Source organism: Heloderma suspectum, chromosome 13 (genome assembly GCF_057233095.1).
Source record: "Heloderma suspectum isolate Gila_16-S chromosome 13, 16-S_ref, whole genome shotgun sequence".
Lineage (NCBI taxonomy): Eukaryota > Metazoa > Chordata > Lepidosauria > Squamata > Helodermatidae > Heloderma > Heloderma suspectum.
Window position 1 is genome coordinate 12,011,247 of NC_139470.1, and position 15,003 is coordinate 12,026,249.

Genomic DNA, 15,003 nt, shown 5'->3' on the forward strand with positions numbered 1-15,003 from the left:
TAGTAAAGCTTAACAATTTAGCCAGCCAAAAATAATACTAATCAAAGTCTCATAATAATGATAGTAATAATACTAAAAAGGAAGGAAATTAAAAAGGATAAGAAATAATAACAAATCACTAATATATTTTATACTAACTATATTTTAGTTAGTAACATTTCTAAATCTATATATGGATGTGTACATATCTATACACACACAAACAGGAATTTTATTATACAGTATATCGTGTCTAATATAAAAAAGAGGAAGTAAGAAAAAGAGAGGAAAAAAGGGGGGGATATATGTAAACAGTTCTCTGCACTGGCATACTGCCCGGACCTTGTAGCCCAAATAAATCCGAAGAACAATAATAGCTGAAAAGTTCCCAGCTCATGAGGCTGGGGAAGGTGTCTCCCGTGCTTTACTTTGAACACCAGCTAGCCAGGTTTCTGCCCTAAGTCAGTCTACTTTTTCATGGCCATTGTCACCAGCTGCAATGACTCCCTCTTTCTCATCATTGCTACCACTTCCTTGCTTGACAGGCAGAGCCAGGGAGCAGGCAGGCCATGACATCTACTGCTTCTCCTTCTCACCATCATCATTGTCTGGGCCAGAGTGAGAGGCCGGGGAACAAGCAGGTTGCAAGGGCAAAATGGAGGAGCAAATCCAGGGGGTTGCTGTCAGTGCATAGTTAAACTATGGAATTTGCTACCACAGGATATAGTGATGGCCACCCATTTGGATGGCTTTAGAAGTGGGTTAGACAAATTCCTGGCGGAAAAGGCTATCCATGGCTTCTAGCCCTGAGGGCTATGTGCTACCTCCACTACCAGAGACAGTGAGCCTATGTACACCAGTTGCTGGGGAACATGGGTGGGAGGGTGCTGTTGCGTTCATGCCCTGCTTGTAGGTTCCTGGTCGACAGCTGGTTGGCCAGTGTGTGAACAGAATGCTGGACTAGATGGACCCTTGGTCTGATCCAGCAGGGCTCTTCTGATGTTCTTATGAGTGTGGTCGCTGTGTTAGCAATGGTGTGGGTTCCATTCAACGCTGCCTCAGTTTTGCACAAGAGGTGGGGTGACCGAATAGATGGTAGAGGCCTAAATCAGGGGTGCAGACTGTCTTTCAGCTCAAGGGCTGGTTTCCATTTTGGAGACGTTCTTGGGGGGCCACATTCAAGTGGCGGGGAGGGCCGAAGGCAAAGGGAGCAAGCCCTAAACCTCAAAATACCAGCCTTTTTAGCTTAAAGCTCTTTCTGCCAGGAATTAAACCTTGGGAGAGGCATTTCAATGATGAGTTCCTGCACCCGTGGCCTTAATACTTAATACAAAGTAAAGGAAGTGACGGGTGCAGGGAGGAAGGAAAGAACAGTGGAGGCTGGTGGCTGCAATGTCAGTGGGGTGGTAAATCCGCTCCAGGTTTCAGTCAGAACCAGTCAAAACTCCAAAGGAGCTATCCAAGGTGTGAAGCATCTTAGATGGCTCCTTTAGAGTTCTGACTGGGTCCGACTGAAACCTGGAGCGGATTTACCACTCCGCTGACATCGGGGCCACCAGCCTTCACTAAGAAGGGAGGGAGACCTGTACATACACCACTGTTCCCTGCACAGCAGTATGAGTGTGAGAATTATCAGCTATGCCATCCCAGTAGCATTTTGGGGTGTAACTGAGCTATGAAGCAGCCCAGCGCTCAGGTTTTAACCTGATGCTGACGTTTGACATCCATCATCGCAAGAGAGAAGTTAATGGGGTATTGACCAAGTTAAAAGCCCAGCGCAACAGCAACCCTTAGCTGCTCAATAGTTCGATACGTCTTGTCTACCGATCAAGAAAGCTGCCGTTGCCATGCCAGTCACCGCTGAGCCCCTGCCTCCTCCGTGGATGGAAGACAGACGTAGGATGAAAATGCAGGAGCAATGGAAACGAAAGAGCACACTTGGCCCCTTCGAACTGTGTGGTGCGGGGTGGGTGAGTGGGACAGCAGGAAAATCTGCCCTTGCTGCATAGATCCATCATACTCATCCTGTAGCAGGCATAGGATCTACCTTTTGGGTAGGCAGCCAAGGATTGCTAATTCTGGGAGCAGTTGCTTTTGCCTACTGTGCAGTCAATCCCACAGCAACCAACCTCCAATGGCTTAAAAAAACTGGCCTCTGTAGCTGCCAGCACTGTGGTCACATGTTCAACCCCCCCATACAGCCATTTTGAGGCAAAGTAGACCTCATTGGGGTCTCACAGACTCCCCTCCAATACCTCAGGCAGCCATTTTGAGGCAGAACAGACCTCATAGGGGTCTCACAGACCCCCAATACCTCAGGCAGCCATTTTGAGGCAGAACAGACCTCGTAGGGGTCTCACAGACCCCCAATACCTCAGGCAGCCATTTTGAGGCAGAACAGACCTCGTAGGGGTCTCACAGACCCCCAATACCTCAGGCAGCCATTTTGAGGCAGAACAGACCTCGTAGGGGTCCCACAGACCCCCAATACCTCAGGCAGCCATTTTGAGGCAGAACAGACCTCGTAGGGGTCTCACAGACCCCCAATACCTCAGGCAGCCATTTTGAGGCAGAACAGACCTCGTAGGAGTCTCACAGACCCTCAATACCTCAGGAAGCCATTTTGAGGCAGAACAGACCTCGTAGGGGTCCCACAGACCCCCAATACCTCAGGCAGCCATTTTGAGGCAGAACAGACTTCGTAGGGGTCCCACAGACCCCGAATACCTCAGGCAGCCATTTTGAGGCAGAACAGACCTCGTAGGGGTCCCACAGACCCCGAATACCTCAGGCAGCCATTTTGAGGCAGAACAGACCTCGTAGGGGTCTCACAGACTCCCCCCCAATACCTCAGGCAGCCATTTTGAGGCAGAACAGACCTCGTAGGAGTCTCACAGACCCACAATACCCTAGGCAGCCATTTTGAGGCAGAACAGACCTCGTAGGAGTCTCACAGACCCACAATACCTCAGGCAGCCATTTTGAGGCAGAACAGACCTCGTAGGGGTCCCACAGACCCACAGTACCTCAGGCAGCCATTTTGAGGCAGAACAGACCTCGTAGGAGTCTCACAGACCCCCAATACCCCAGGCAGCCATTTTGAGGCAGAACACACCTCGTAGGAGTCTCACAGACCCACAGTACCTCAGGCAGCCATTTTGAGGCAGAACAGACCTCGTAGGAGTCTCACAGACCCACAATACCCCAGGCAGCCATTTTGAGGCAGAACAGACCTCGTAGGAGTCTCACAGACCCACAGTACCTCAGGCAGCCATTTTGAGGCAGAACAGACCTCGTAGGAGTCTCACAGACCCACAGTACCTCAGGCAGCCATTTTGAGGCAGAACAGACCTCGTAGGAGTCTCACAGACCCACAATACCCCAGGCAGCCATTTTGAGGCAGAACAGACCTCGTAGGGGTCTCACAGACCCACAGTACCTCAGGCAGCCATTTTGAGGCAGAACAGACCTCGTAGGAGTCTCACAGACCCACAATACCTCAGGCAGCCATTTTGAGGCAGAACAGACCTCGTAGGAGTCTCACAGACCCACAATACCTCAGGCAGCCATTTTGAGGCAGAACAGACCTCATAGGGGTCCCACAGACCCGACCCCCCAAGGCATCTGGGTCCAAGGCATCTGGAAGGTGCAAAAGATTGGAGAAGCCTGCTCTAACCACTACACCTCAGTTCCTGCCACAGCCACTGCCCTCTTCCCTTTCCGTCAAAACCGCCCAGGCAGTCACAGAGGGTGACAGAGAGGCCATGCTGTAGGGCCTACCTTTCCCAGCCTGATGCAACCTCCAGATGGGTTTGACTACACCTCCCATCATCCAGCTGACTGGGGATGGTGGGTGTTGTAATCCAACAGCTCTTGAGGGCATTGGCTGCTCTAGGGCCCCTAAAATGCTGCTCCAGCTCTCTTAACTGCTACACCAAACTGGCTGTCCCATCCATGATCAGCACCTGCCTCTCATTCACATCAACAGACCATTTAAACGTCCGATGTAGGGATGTCCATCACTGGGAAATCCAGCTGTTTGGGGGCTCACTGACGTTCCACGGCCACGGTGCACCCAACTCAGCATGCATTTGTGAGCTTTCCCGCCAAATCTATGAACTTTTCCCATCTGTTTTAAATTTGTGGGAATAGACCTTTGCAGGAATCACGGGCACAATTTGCGGAGATGTCTATTTCCGCATATAAATTAAAAATACAGAAAATCCGCTAGCTGACCCAACTCGCTGCAGACCAAGTCGGGCCAGCTAGCGGAAGATGAGCCAAAGTTTGGAGAAGGGGAGCGGGGAGCCAATGAAAGCTCATCGAGTTCCAACCTCCGACCAGATTCCTCTGACATCCCAAGTCAGACGTGAGTTGCCCTTTGATTCCGTGAGGTCCCAGAGCATCTGCCCGTGGCTTCATTTGTCTGTCGTAATGTATCATCCTGCCGTCTGTATACAGCACGTCCTGCGTTTCCGAAAGGAACCCTTCCTTTCATCCAAACTGGGAGATCGGGAGCATCTAACTTTGGCCTCTCTGCTTCCCTCCCGCCGGTTCAGCTGCTCTCTGATGAGCCCCAGACGACGACAAGGCTGGAAACCAAAGATGGAGGTGCGATCCCGGGTTTGATGTAACTGCTCTCGCTGTAATCAGAGGTGTTTTCACCGCTGGTTGGGAAAATTAAACATCAGCCCCCGGATGCGTGAAGGTCGGCGGATTCCATTACTTAAAGTAATGGACGGAGATCCGTTGTGACGCATCCATTTGTTAACAAGGGCCGGGCCATTCAATAGGGAAGCTGGGTATAAACATGCAAATGAGAGAGACCGGTTGCAGTGAAACTGGAAAGACCCTTTGCTGTACTGAATCGCTCTCTCTCTCTTTCTCTCCCCCCCTCCCCGCACCCCCCCTCGCTTTGTTTTTAACAGGATTGGCTGACGAAATTCGGCTATCTGCCCCCTCCGGATCCCATCACAGGACAGCTGCAGACACAAGAAGAACTCACCAAGGCCATCATGGCCATGCAACAGTTCGGGGGCCTCGACGCCACAGGTGTTCTAGGTCAGTGAGGAATCGGGGTGGGAATGGAAGAAATAACCTGCCACTTCCATTGTGCAGTGGCTCAGGGTAGAGTGCAAGCTTTGTGGGCAAATGGTCCCGGGTTCGATTCCTGCCCACCTCTGGTTCAAAGGATGAGATAGCAGCCAATGGGAAAGAATTCTCTCCACCCAAAACCCAGGATGAACCATAGCCAGGCAGAACGATAGTCTATACGCCCAAGGACATCAAGTCTCTGTCAGTCCAGGGGCCAAATTCCATTCTGGAGAAGCTCTCAGGGGCTGCATTCCCGTGGTGGGCGGGGCCAAAGGTTAAAGGGGCAAGGTCAAAATTGCCAACTTGTTTTAGCTTAACACTCATACTTCCAGTAAGTAAGTCTTCAGGGAGACATTTCAGCCTTGTAGAACTGCACAGAAGCCTGGAAACCACCAAATGATTGGTGGGAGGGGGGAAAGGATTGGGGCAAGGGGAAGAAGGTGTGGCTATCTGGGGCACCCCAGAGAGCTGGATTGGGCCCTCAGGCAGGCTGGATTAGGCCCCCAGGCCTGAGGTTCTGTACCCCTGCTCATACCCCACTTTGGGTGTTCGCTCATGTGATTGACAAAAATGTGGAGGGGGAGAGCAGGACCCCACACACTGGCCCCATCTCTGCCATCATGGGTCCCTCCTCCTGGACTTGCCTCCCAGCATCCACATGTCAGGGGATTCTCTGTAGAGGGAACCTACTGCATACGCATTGCACACAAACACCCCCAGTGATTTGGAACCCTGATCACACAGGATCCCAAATCACGAGGGGAAGAATTTAAGGTGTGGATAGCAGGCTTTGCTCTCTAGATGTGTCCCCCCACCACCACCACCATTGATGCATGGACAACAGGGATGGGGCTACTCTCTCCCTACATGCAATTGTTCATCACATGAGTGAACATCCCAACTGTGCTATCATCGCACTTTAAAGACTACCGGATTTATGAAGGCACAAGACTTCCTGGTCTACAGCCCACTTCATGAGCTGCATCTGACGAATTGGACTCAACTCCACAAATGGTATACCTTCGTAGGTTAGCTTTTAAGATACCGCATCAACTTTGTTAAGAAGATATGGAGAGCTTGCTGGCTCAGGCCAAAGGCCCATGTAGTCCAGCTTTTGGTTCCCATGGTGGCCAAACAAGATGTCCAGGAGGAGCACATAGTAGGATAAGAACACAAGGGCACCCTGATGCTCGTGTTCCCCAGGTACTGGATGTAGTACAGAGCCATTGTAAGTAGCAACCGTGTCCTCCTTGAATTTGTCCAGTCCCCCTTTAAAGCCATCCAAACCAGTGGCTACCATTACATCCTGTGGTAGCGAATGCCATAGTTTAACGATGCACTGGGAGAAGAAGTCCTTCCTTTGATCCATCCTGGATCTCCCACTACTCGGCTTTATGGGAGGACCCAATATTCTAGTAGTATGGGAGAGGGAAAAATCCAGTGTAGGGTTATATCTCCAGGATCAGAGGCCAGAATGCCAGTCACCATGGAACAGGAGCAGGGAGAGGGCTATTGTCCTCATGTCCTGCTTTTGGACTTGCCAGAAACATCTCTTTGGCCACTGGGAAACAAAAAGTTGGAGTAGATATGGGGAGGTGGCCTTTGATTCGATTCAACAGAGCTCTTCTCAGGTCATGTTGGCCTATGTTCTCCAACCTGGTGCCTTCCAGATGTTTTGAACTGCAACTCCCAGTATTCCTGACGATTGGCCATACTCGCTGGGGCTGATGGTTGTTGAAGTCCAACACATCTGGAGGGCATCAGTTTGCAGAAGGCTGCATTAGCTTGTGAGTCAATGACTTGCTGAGGCCACACAGACCGCAGTCCTCTACAGACTTACTTGGGAGTAAGTCCCACTGAACTCAATAAATAAATGTGCGTAGGATTGTAGCCGCAGTAAGCCTCATTGGCCACATCAGAATTTGAATGGTTTCCCCTGGTCCTGTGTAACTACTCTACCACGCTGCCTCTCAGTAGTCATGGGAAGGGGCCAGGAGCTATGCATGGCACTGAAGCCCCCACCTCAACCCCCACCACTGCAAATCTTATTGAACAACACCTCTGGCTTTTTAGATTCCTTCACCCGTTGCCCGAACATAATTTTTCTCCTCCGTAGGGGCTAGAAACTTGATGCATTTTACGACAGCTGAAATTCTCAGGAAGCTGCAGGCAGCGCTCAATACCACCTTAGAATTGTATTTTGCACACAGCTATGTGCAGAGACTCATAATGTGGCGCAGGCCAGGCAGGGAGCTACAGTCGGCACTCACATCGAGGGATCAGACCAAGTCTCCGGCCAGCCAGTGACCTTTCCCGGCATGCATCCTCCAGCCCAGCAGGCATCCAGAATAAAGGGGATGCCGCTTTCTTTTCTCCCACTTCTGCTCCCCTGGGCAGCCTGCAGCTTCTTTTGGAAGAGCGAGGTTGTGTGCACGCATGCGAGAGCCATACGGCCGCTCTTGCCGTTTCGAGGAAGCAATTACATGGCTCAGGTGTTTTGTCACCCCACGTGGTCGACAACCCGAGGCGGGCAATTATTTCACCAGCCTTGCACGCTTCTGGGGGGTGCCGTGTGGTGTTTCATAGTGTGTTTTGTCTCTGTGCTTCTCCCCCCTCTCCTGACCCCATCTGTGACACACAAACCATACAGATATCTCTTTCTTTCTTTTTCCTTTCCTCCCTTCCCTTTCCTCCACCCCAAACTTAATTGCTTTACAAAACTGAAGGGGGGGAAAAGAGTCCCTACTAATGACTCCAGCAAAGCTGACCTTCAGCAGAGCTAAAATGTCATTTCTTTTGTGGCTAAATGTCCCTGTTCTTCTGGTTTGTGGTGAGAAAAAGGAGTGTTTTTGTATGTGTTTTCATCAGGAGGGGGTGGTGAACTCCAGCCAGTAAACAGATTTGCTGAAAGACACGCAGTTCTAAGGATTTGGGTTAGACTATGACATCTGTCTATAAATAAATCCTTCCACACCTGGCTGTTTTCTCCTTGCTGTCGCCCCATCCTGTCCTCTACTTTTATTTTTCTCTTTAGCCCTGGAGGTTTCTAATCAAGGTTAAGTATAATTGCTATATTCATAAGAGATGGGAAAGGAAAGGAACGGAACGGAACAAACAAACAAACCAGGCATTCAGCAGAAGATCTGGGTCAGGGAGCCCATGTTGTCGCTGAACAGCTGCGAAGTAGCAAGGGGACAGAATTTGCAATGACCAGAGAGAGATGCTTAGCCCCCACTCCGTCCCACATTTACTCCTCCCCCTGCAAGCCCCACCCCCCTATACACACACCACTTTCAGGATAGGCCAAAGAAAATACTTCTTCACAAATGGCACATTCACTTACGGAACTCACTGCCACGAGATGTGGAGACGGCAGTCTCTCAGTAGCTATTGGCCACGGTGGCTGAATGGCACCTCCAGGTTCAGAGGCAGTGTACCCCCAAATCCTAAATTCTGGGGAGGCCAGCTCCCTTCATGCCCTGATTGAGGACTTCCAAGAAGCATCTGTCAGTCCACCATGTGAAACAGGATTCTGGACTAGACCAACCTTTAGATCTGATCCAACGGGACCCGTCTTTTTTCTTCTTCTTCTTTGGATGTTTAAAATGTCTTTATTGAATTTTTCAAAGTAACAATGAACAGTAACAAATTTAAGTACATCACATGTAAGTTAACTTCTTTACAGTCTTTCTGACCACTCAGGATCTCTATTTGGTACAAGCAAGATTATCTGATAAAGTTATCCCTCATCATCATACTAGATCACACCATAGAGTTCTGTGTGTCTTACGAGGTTGTCATGTATCCTTCTCGGTATTAGCGAATTCAATGAATGGATACCATATTCCATTAAAAAGTGGCCATTTCTTCTTGGCCTCTTTGTACCTGAAGATGTTTAGAGAATTTCTCCATTAGTGCAAGTTCCCAATTTTTCTATTTCCATAAGATAAGAGAAAGTTCATTTGCTGATTTCTGGTTAGCAGCTATGACCAACCTGGGTGCAGTCCAGAAAAAAGTCAGGACCCTTCTGATATTGCACAGGGGGTGGATTGGATGATCTCCTAGGCCCCTTCCAACTCTGTGATTCTGTGTTCACTTCCCACCACCCCATCCCCCACACATACACACACACTAAGGGGGCAATCCTACTTATTTGTTTAGTATATTTCTAATCCATCCACTAACTACTGTTCTCTGGGTGGATTATACCCAGCTAAAAAACTAAAATGCCATTTTAAAACACAGTTTGAAATATAAAATACTATACAAATATTTAAAAGAATAAAATACAATATTATAAACAATAAACAGCACAGGCATCGATAAAACAGCCAGAATAACCTAGAACTAGGACTCTAAAAGGCCTAGGAGAAAAGAAAGGTCTTTGCCTGGTGCCAAAAAGATAACAATGGTGCCACGCAAACCTCTTTGAGGAGTTTATTCCATAAGCGGGGTGCCACCACTGAGAAGGACCTCTGTCTTGTAGCCACCTGCCTAGCTTCCTTTTGAAGTGCCACTGAAGATGATCTAAGGGTCTGAGCAGGTACATGCGGGACAAGGATGTGCATGGCTGGCTGGGGCATGCTGGGAGTTGTAGGCCTTTTCTCTGCCTAAACGTGGATAGGATTTAATCCAAAGTGGAGCTTTAGAAACTGCTGCTATGAAGTTGGAAAAAAATGGGAGATGTGGGTTGCGGGGGAAAAGAGGTGGGTGTTAAGCTCTCCATCCCACATGCTATACCCCCTACCGCTACAGATTACACTCTTCTCTTGCCCATCATTCTCAGATCCAGCCCTCTGCTGAAGAGGGTCTCATGGAGGAAGAGTTCTTCCCCATCATCTACTACCTAATGCTGATGATTAATTCAATGTATATGTCACCTACAGCCAAAAGTCCCAGGGTGACATACATCATAGAAGGAAATACATTACTACCCAATCCTCATCTGTGTTCTCAAACTGGAGACGCCAGGGTTTGAAGCTGGGACCTTCTGCACACAAAGCTTTCCCTCTGCCATTGAATGATGGCTCCTCTCCAAAACAGATTGATAGGACTTGACTGGTCAATATCAGTTGAGCTGATATGCAGTGAAACCATATGGGAGGTGCCTTCTCCAGTGTGAGACCATCAGTCCATCTAGGCTTGCATAGGGATGTGCGAACCAGAAAAAGTTGAGCTTGCTGACGTTTTCCGAATTCTATCTTAAAGCTCATTCCGACTCGAGTCCATATCAGATTGTGTGTGTGTGGGGGGTCCTTTTTGCATGCATATCTGTGCATATTTTCGTGCATATTTTCCCAAATGTGCACATCGGTTGTGCGCATCTTTGAAATGGACACACCCTTCCCCCACTGACTAAAGCATATTTGTGCACATTTTTCAAATGACTCTTTTTTTATGTGCATTTTTCAAATATAAGCATGCTATCAAACACATTTTTTGTGTCCACAAATCACATCGCAAAATGTTCAGACTTTGAGCACAGATTGCATCTAAGTCATGTTTGGTCTGGAGAGAATCTCCTAATTCCAGAGGCCTGTTGCTTTGCCAGCTGTGGGGAGATGCCTTGGGAGCTTTGGGTGACTCAGACTTTGAGCAGCAGGCATGGAGTCTTTCTCAATAGCTCTCCAGGCCATTTCTCTTCCCCCCGCCCCATATCACCACATTGCTGGGACTCTCCTTCTTGGCTCTTAATTAAATACATGTAATTATTTTTCTTCTCTGTCTTATCGGATGCACTAAGGTGCCTTGGAGCAAAAAGTAGGGATGGTTTGTTTTTATTGGTTGGCCTCCACTTCTGTTGAAATTGGAACTGCACACCACTTAAATTTAAAACAGAGCATGTAATCCATTGCCTCTAAAAGGCAGGTTGAAAGAAAATTTGCAGAAGTGACTGGCTGAATAAAGTTAGGGCATCTTTCTTTTTCGTCCTTTCCCTTTCTTTCTTGCATTTTCTTTCTTTCACGTTCTTTTCTTTTTCTTTCTTTCTTCCACTTTCTTTTTCTTCTTACTCTTTCATTCTTTCACTTTCTTTTTCTTCGTACTCTTTCTTTCTCCCTCCCTCCCTCCCTTCATGTATATTACTTTTTAATGATCCAGATATATATTACATTTAATGTTTTCATGTTGGGAATTACGTTGGTTTTACTTAAGAAACAGAACAGAACCCCCTCCCCCATAATTCTGGATGTCTGCTTCATTTTGCAGATACTAATGTTAAAGCCCTCTCAGATAACGTTATAGCCCTCTTCAGGTGTTTGTGGCTCACATGATGAGGGGGAGAATGGGTTCCTGCTGGCTCATCCCACTCTTCCCATCGCATCCCTGTCACCAGGCCCTGCCGCCCTGCATGTCCTTGTTTAGGCAATTTAGAACGCTGATCAACATGGGAGGCCCACGGGAGAGGGGTGCACAACTTCATGCCTGGCTTCCCAACCTGGCCCTCTGGGGCTCCCTCAGTGATCATGCCCCCATCCCCTGGCCCCACCCCCTTTCCCCCAACCACCAACCATTTGGTGTTTTCCTGGCTTTTGTGCAGTTCGCCGCCCCCTCCCCATCCCAAAAAGCTTGAAATGCTTCTCCTAATCCTTAGTGACTGGCATTTTTGGCTCCACCCCTGGCCCCTGAGAGCTTCTCCAGAATGGAATTTGGCCCTTGGGCTGAAAGAGGTTCAACATACCGGGGTTGGACTCGATGGTCTTATAGGCCCCTTCCAGCCCTACTATTCTATGATTCTATGACCCCTGCTACAGGAGTACATCAGGCTTCTCCTGCACACTCCCTCCACTGATCATGTGCTCCCCTGACTTGTGGAGGGGCTAGGGGATGGAGATGTGATGGAAGGGGTCCCCCTTTCCCCCCACCCCTGATTCTAATCACAAAAAGGATAGAAGAAGCAAATGGAACTATTGTGACATTAATAGCCGCATAATGAGTCAGAGACCTGCATTCGCTGGGGGAGGGAAGCTTTTCCATTGAAGCAGTTTAGGCAATTTTCCCAACCCTGAATTAGAAACAAGCACTGCGCAGCCGCACACCTTCCTACATGCATGTGCTCCAGTTCCAGTTCTCCATTCCTGGTTTTGAGCAAATCATATTGATTGAATAATTGATTCTGCACTTATCTCTCACATTTCTATGATAAATCATACTCAAGGTGGCATACAAACAAAACACCACACACACACACACACTGCAGTACTTAAAAAAAATCCCTCTATTGGCAGAGAGCAAAGCAAAACAAATAAATAAAACCATAGGTTCTGATTTTGTTTAATGTCCTCCAGAGTAAAATGGTCTTAAGAACCCATTTAAAAGAAGGCAATGGAAGGGGCAAAGGAAATTCTTGGGGTGGGGTGGGTGCTATTCCATAGATGAGATGCCACAATGGGAAAAGACTGGTAATGTTGGCAAGCCATCCTGTTCTTTTCACTTAGCCTTTTAAGGGTGCAATCCTAGGCTTGTTTAGAAAGAAAAAAGTCCTACAACTCCCAGCATTCCCCGGTCAGCATGGCTGGCTGGGGAATGTTGGGAGTTGTAGGACTTCTTCCTATCTAAACATGCATATGCCTGTGCCCTAAATGACTCATGTATTCTGGAACTCTCAATTTTCAAATCTATGTGTGTGCTTTTAACTTCAGGGGGTTGCTGTGAGTTTTGTTTCTTGACATATATTATGTTGCTTTCGACTTTGTGGTTTGATGTTCTGCTTCGTATCTAAATTGCCTTTCATGTTTCTTTTATTGTTAAGCCACCCAGAAAACTTTGTCTTGTGGGGTGGCTTACAAATGTCGTAAACGAATATATAAATTAAGGTAGAGACCCATCTTCTCAGCAGCTTGCTTTTGGGGGTCTTTTTGGAAACACAGACAAAGCCACACTGAAATTGATGAAGACGCCTCGGTGCTCTTTACCTGATCTTGCTGAATCGGAGGCGAGGAGGAAGCGGCACGCTCAGGCAGTGACTAAGTGGAACAAGAGGAATTTGTCTTGGAGGTAGGAGTTAAAGCCTTTTGGTGTTGTGGGGAGTTTGGCTTAAAAAGGGCTGGGTAGTGGGGGATGTAAAAGACTGTCCTGTTCTGGGCTGAGCAGAAGCCCACAGTGATCAATAGCAGGCAGCAAGAGGCAGGGCAGCAAGGAGTCAAGGCAGGGGTTGCAGCGCGCAGGAGAGCTCCCGGTGAGTGGCTTGCTCCAACAAGCCACTCAAGGAGTCAAGGCAGGGGTTGCAGCACCCAGGAGAGCTCCCGGTGAGTGGCTTGCTCCAACAAGCCACTCAAGGAGTCAAGGCAGGGGTTGCAGCGCCCGGGAGAGCTCCCGGTGAGTGGCTTGCTCCAACAAGCCACTCAAGGAGTCAAGACAGGGGTTGCAGCGCCCGGGAGAGCTCCCGGTGAGTGGCTTGCTCCAACAAGCCACTCAAGGAGTCAAGGCAGGGGTTGCAGCGCCCAGGAGAGCTCCCGGTGAGTGGCTTGCTCCAACAAGCCACTCAAGGAGTCAAGGCAGGGGTTGCAGCGCCACTCAAGGAGTCAAGGCAGGGGTTGCAGCGCCCAGGAGAGCTCCCGGTGAGTGGCTTGCTCCAACAAGCCACTCAAGGAGTCAAGGCAGGGGTTGCAGCACCCAGGAGAGCTCCTGGTGAGTGGCTTGCTCCAACAAGCCACTCAAGGAGTCAAGGCAGGGGTTGCAGCGCCACTCAAGGAGTCAAGGCAGGGGTTGCAGCGCCCAGGAGAGCTCCCGGTGAGTGGCTTGCTCCAACAAAGTCTGCGGCCAGTCTGGAGCCTTTTATGCTGCAGCCCCAGACTCCGCCCTTTCCTTCAGAATGGAAGCCTTCAAGGGCCAGGCCCCTGGCTTGTAGCCTAGCACTCCTCCGTCTCTCCAAGAGTTCATGCCTGGCATGCTGCCGGCGTTGGCACGTTAGCTCCCTGGAATGTGGGGCTCTTGAAGATGAGGGTGCTAGTCCGGTGCTGGAGCTAGTCTCAGGGGTCTCTGGAGGCTCAGGGGTCTTTGAAGGCTTGGGCTCAGGGGTCTCTGGTAGTTCTGCAGCGATGCTCAAACCTGGAGTTTCCTCTGTTGGCACCACCGGATCTTTGGCGTCAGAGTCCATCTCACTGCTGGACTCCCGGGTCATGACAAAGGCCTCTGCCTGAGATCCAGTAAACCAGGGTTTCTGGGGATTGTTGGCTCCTCCCACTAATGGGATCATCTAAACAAAATGGTTTGTTTCACGCAGGGCTGCCAAACCTCTTTCAGCCTGGGGGCAGAGCTCAGTTTTGGAGACGTTCTCAGGGGCCACATTCCAGTGATGGGCAGGGCTGAAGGCAAAAAGGGTGTGGCCAAGATACCAAAAGTACCAGCATATTGTAACTCACCTTGTAAGGCTTTATCCTGAAAAGCAAGATATAATATATATGATAAATAACTATCACTGGCCAATGCTGGGCTAGGTGGACCAATCGTCTGGCTCTGTATAAGGCAGTTTCATCTGTTCATAAGGAGCCGCCCAACTAGGGATGAACAGAGCAGTCTCCTTCCAGTTCGGGATGTGTTCATTCATAAATCAGTTCTGACTCATTTCTTCCTCAATCTGCAGTTAAACGGAAAAAATAACATGAAAATTTACATTATTTTTCTGTGCATTTTATCTTAAATACATATTTTTGTATGCATCTTACCCTAAAATGTGCATTTCTGCATCCATCCTGTTTCTGTTTTGGGGGTTTCTGGAGCAGCAAACTGGATTGCAACATTCGGGGAAGCCCAAAACCCTAAGGATAACTGTGTTCTGATCCACACGTCAATCTGAGAAGGGTGAATCTGGTTGGTTTGCTTAAAAACGCAGACCGAATGAAACCCGCAAGCATCCATATCCCCAACTAGAAGTTCTAAGAACTTAGGATCTGGATAGGAAGGGCCCAGGGCAGAAATGGATGGTCATCC

At 48.9% G+C, this 15,003-nt stretch overlaps 1 protein-coding gene across 1 annotated transcript in view; it reads left to right on the forward strand.

Annotated features, from left to right (window-relative positions):
• MMP17 (matrix metallopeptidase 17) overlaps positions 1-15,003 on the forward strand; it is a 163,540-nt gene that overhangs the window by 119,174 nt on the left and 29,363 nt on the right. Inside the window, exons 2-3 of the mRNA XM_084820123.1 lie at positions 4,908-5,040; positions 12,942-13,068. Coding sequence (XP_084676249.1) covers positions 4,908-5,040; positions 12,942-13,068 — 260 coding nt within the window. The remainder of the gene's footprint in view (positions 1-4,907; positions 5,041-12,941; positions 13,069-15,003) is intronic.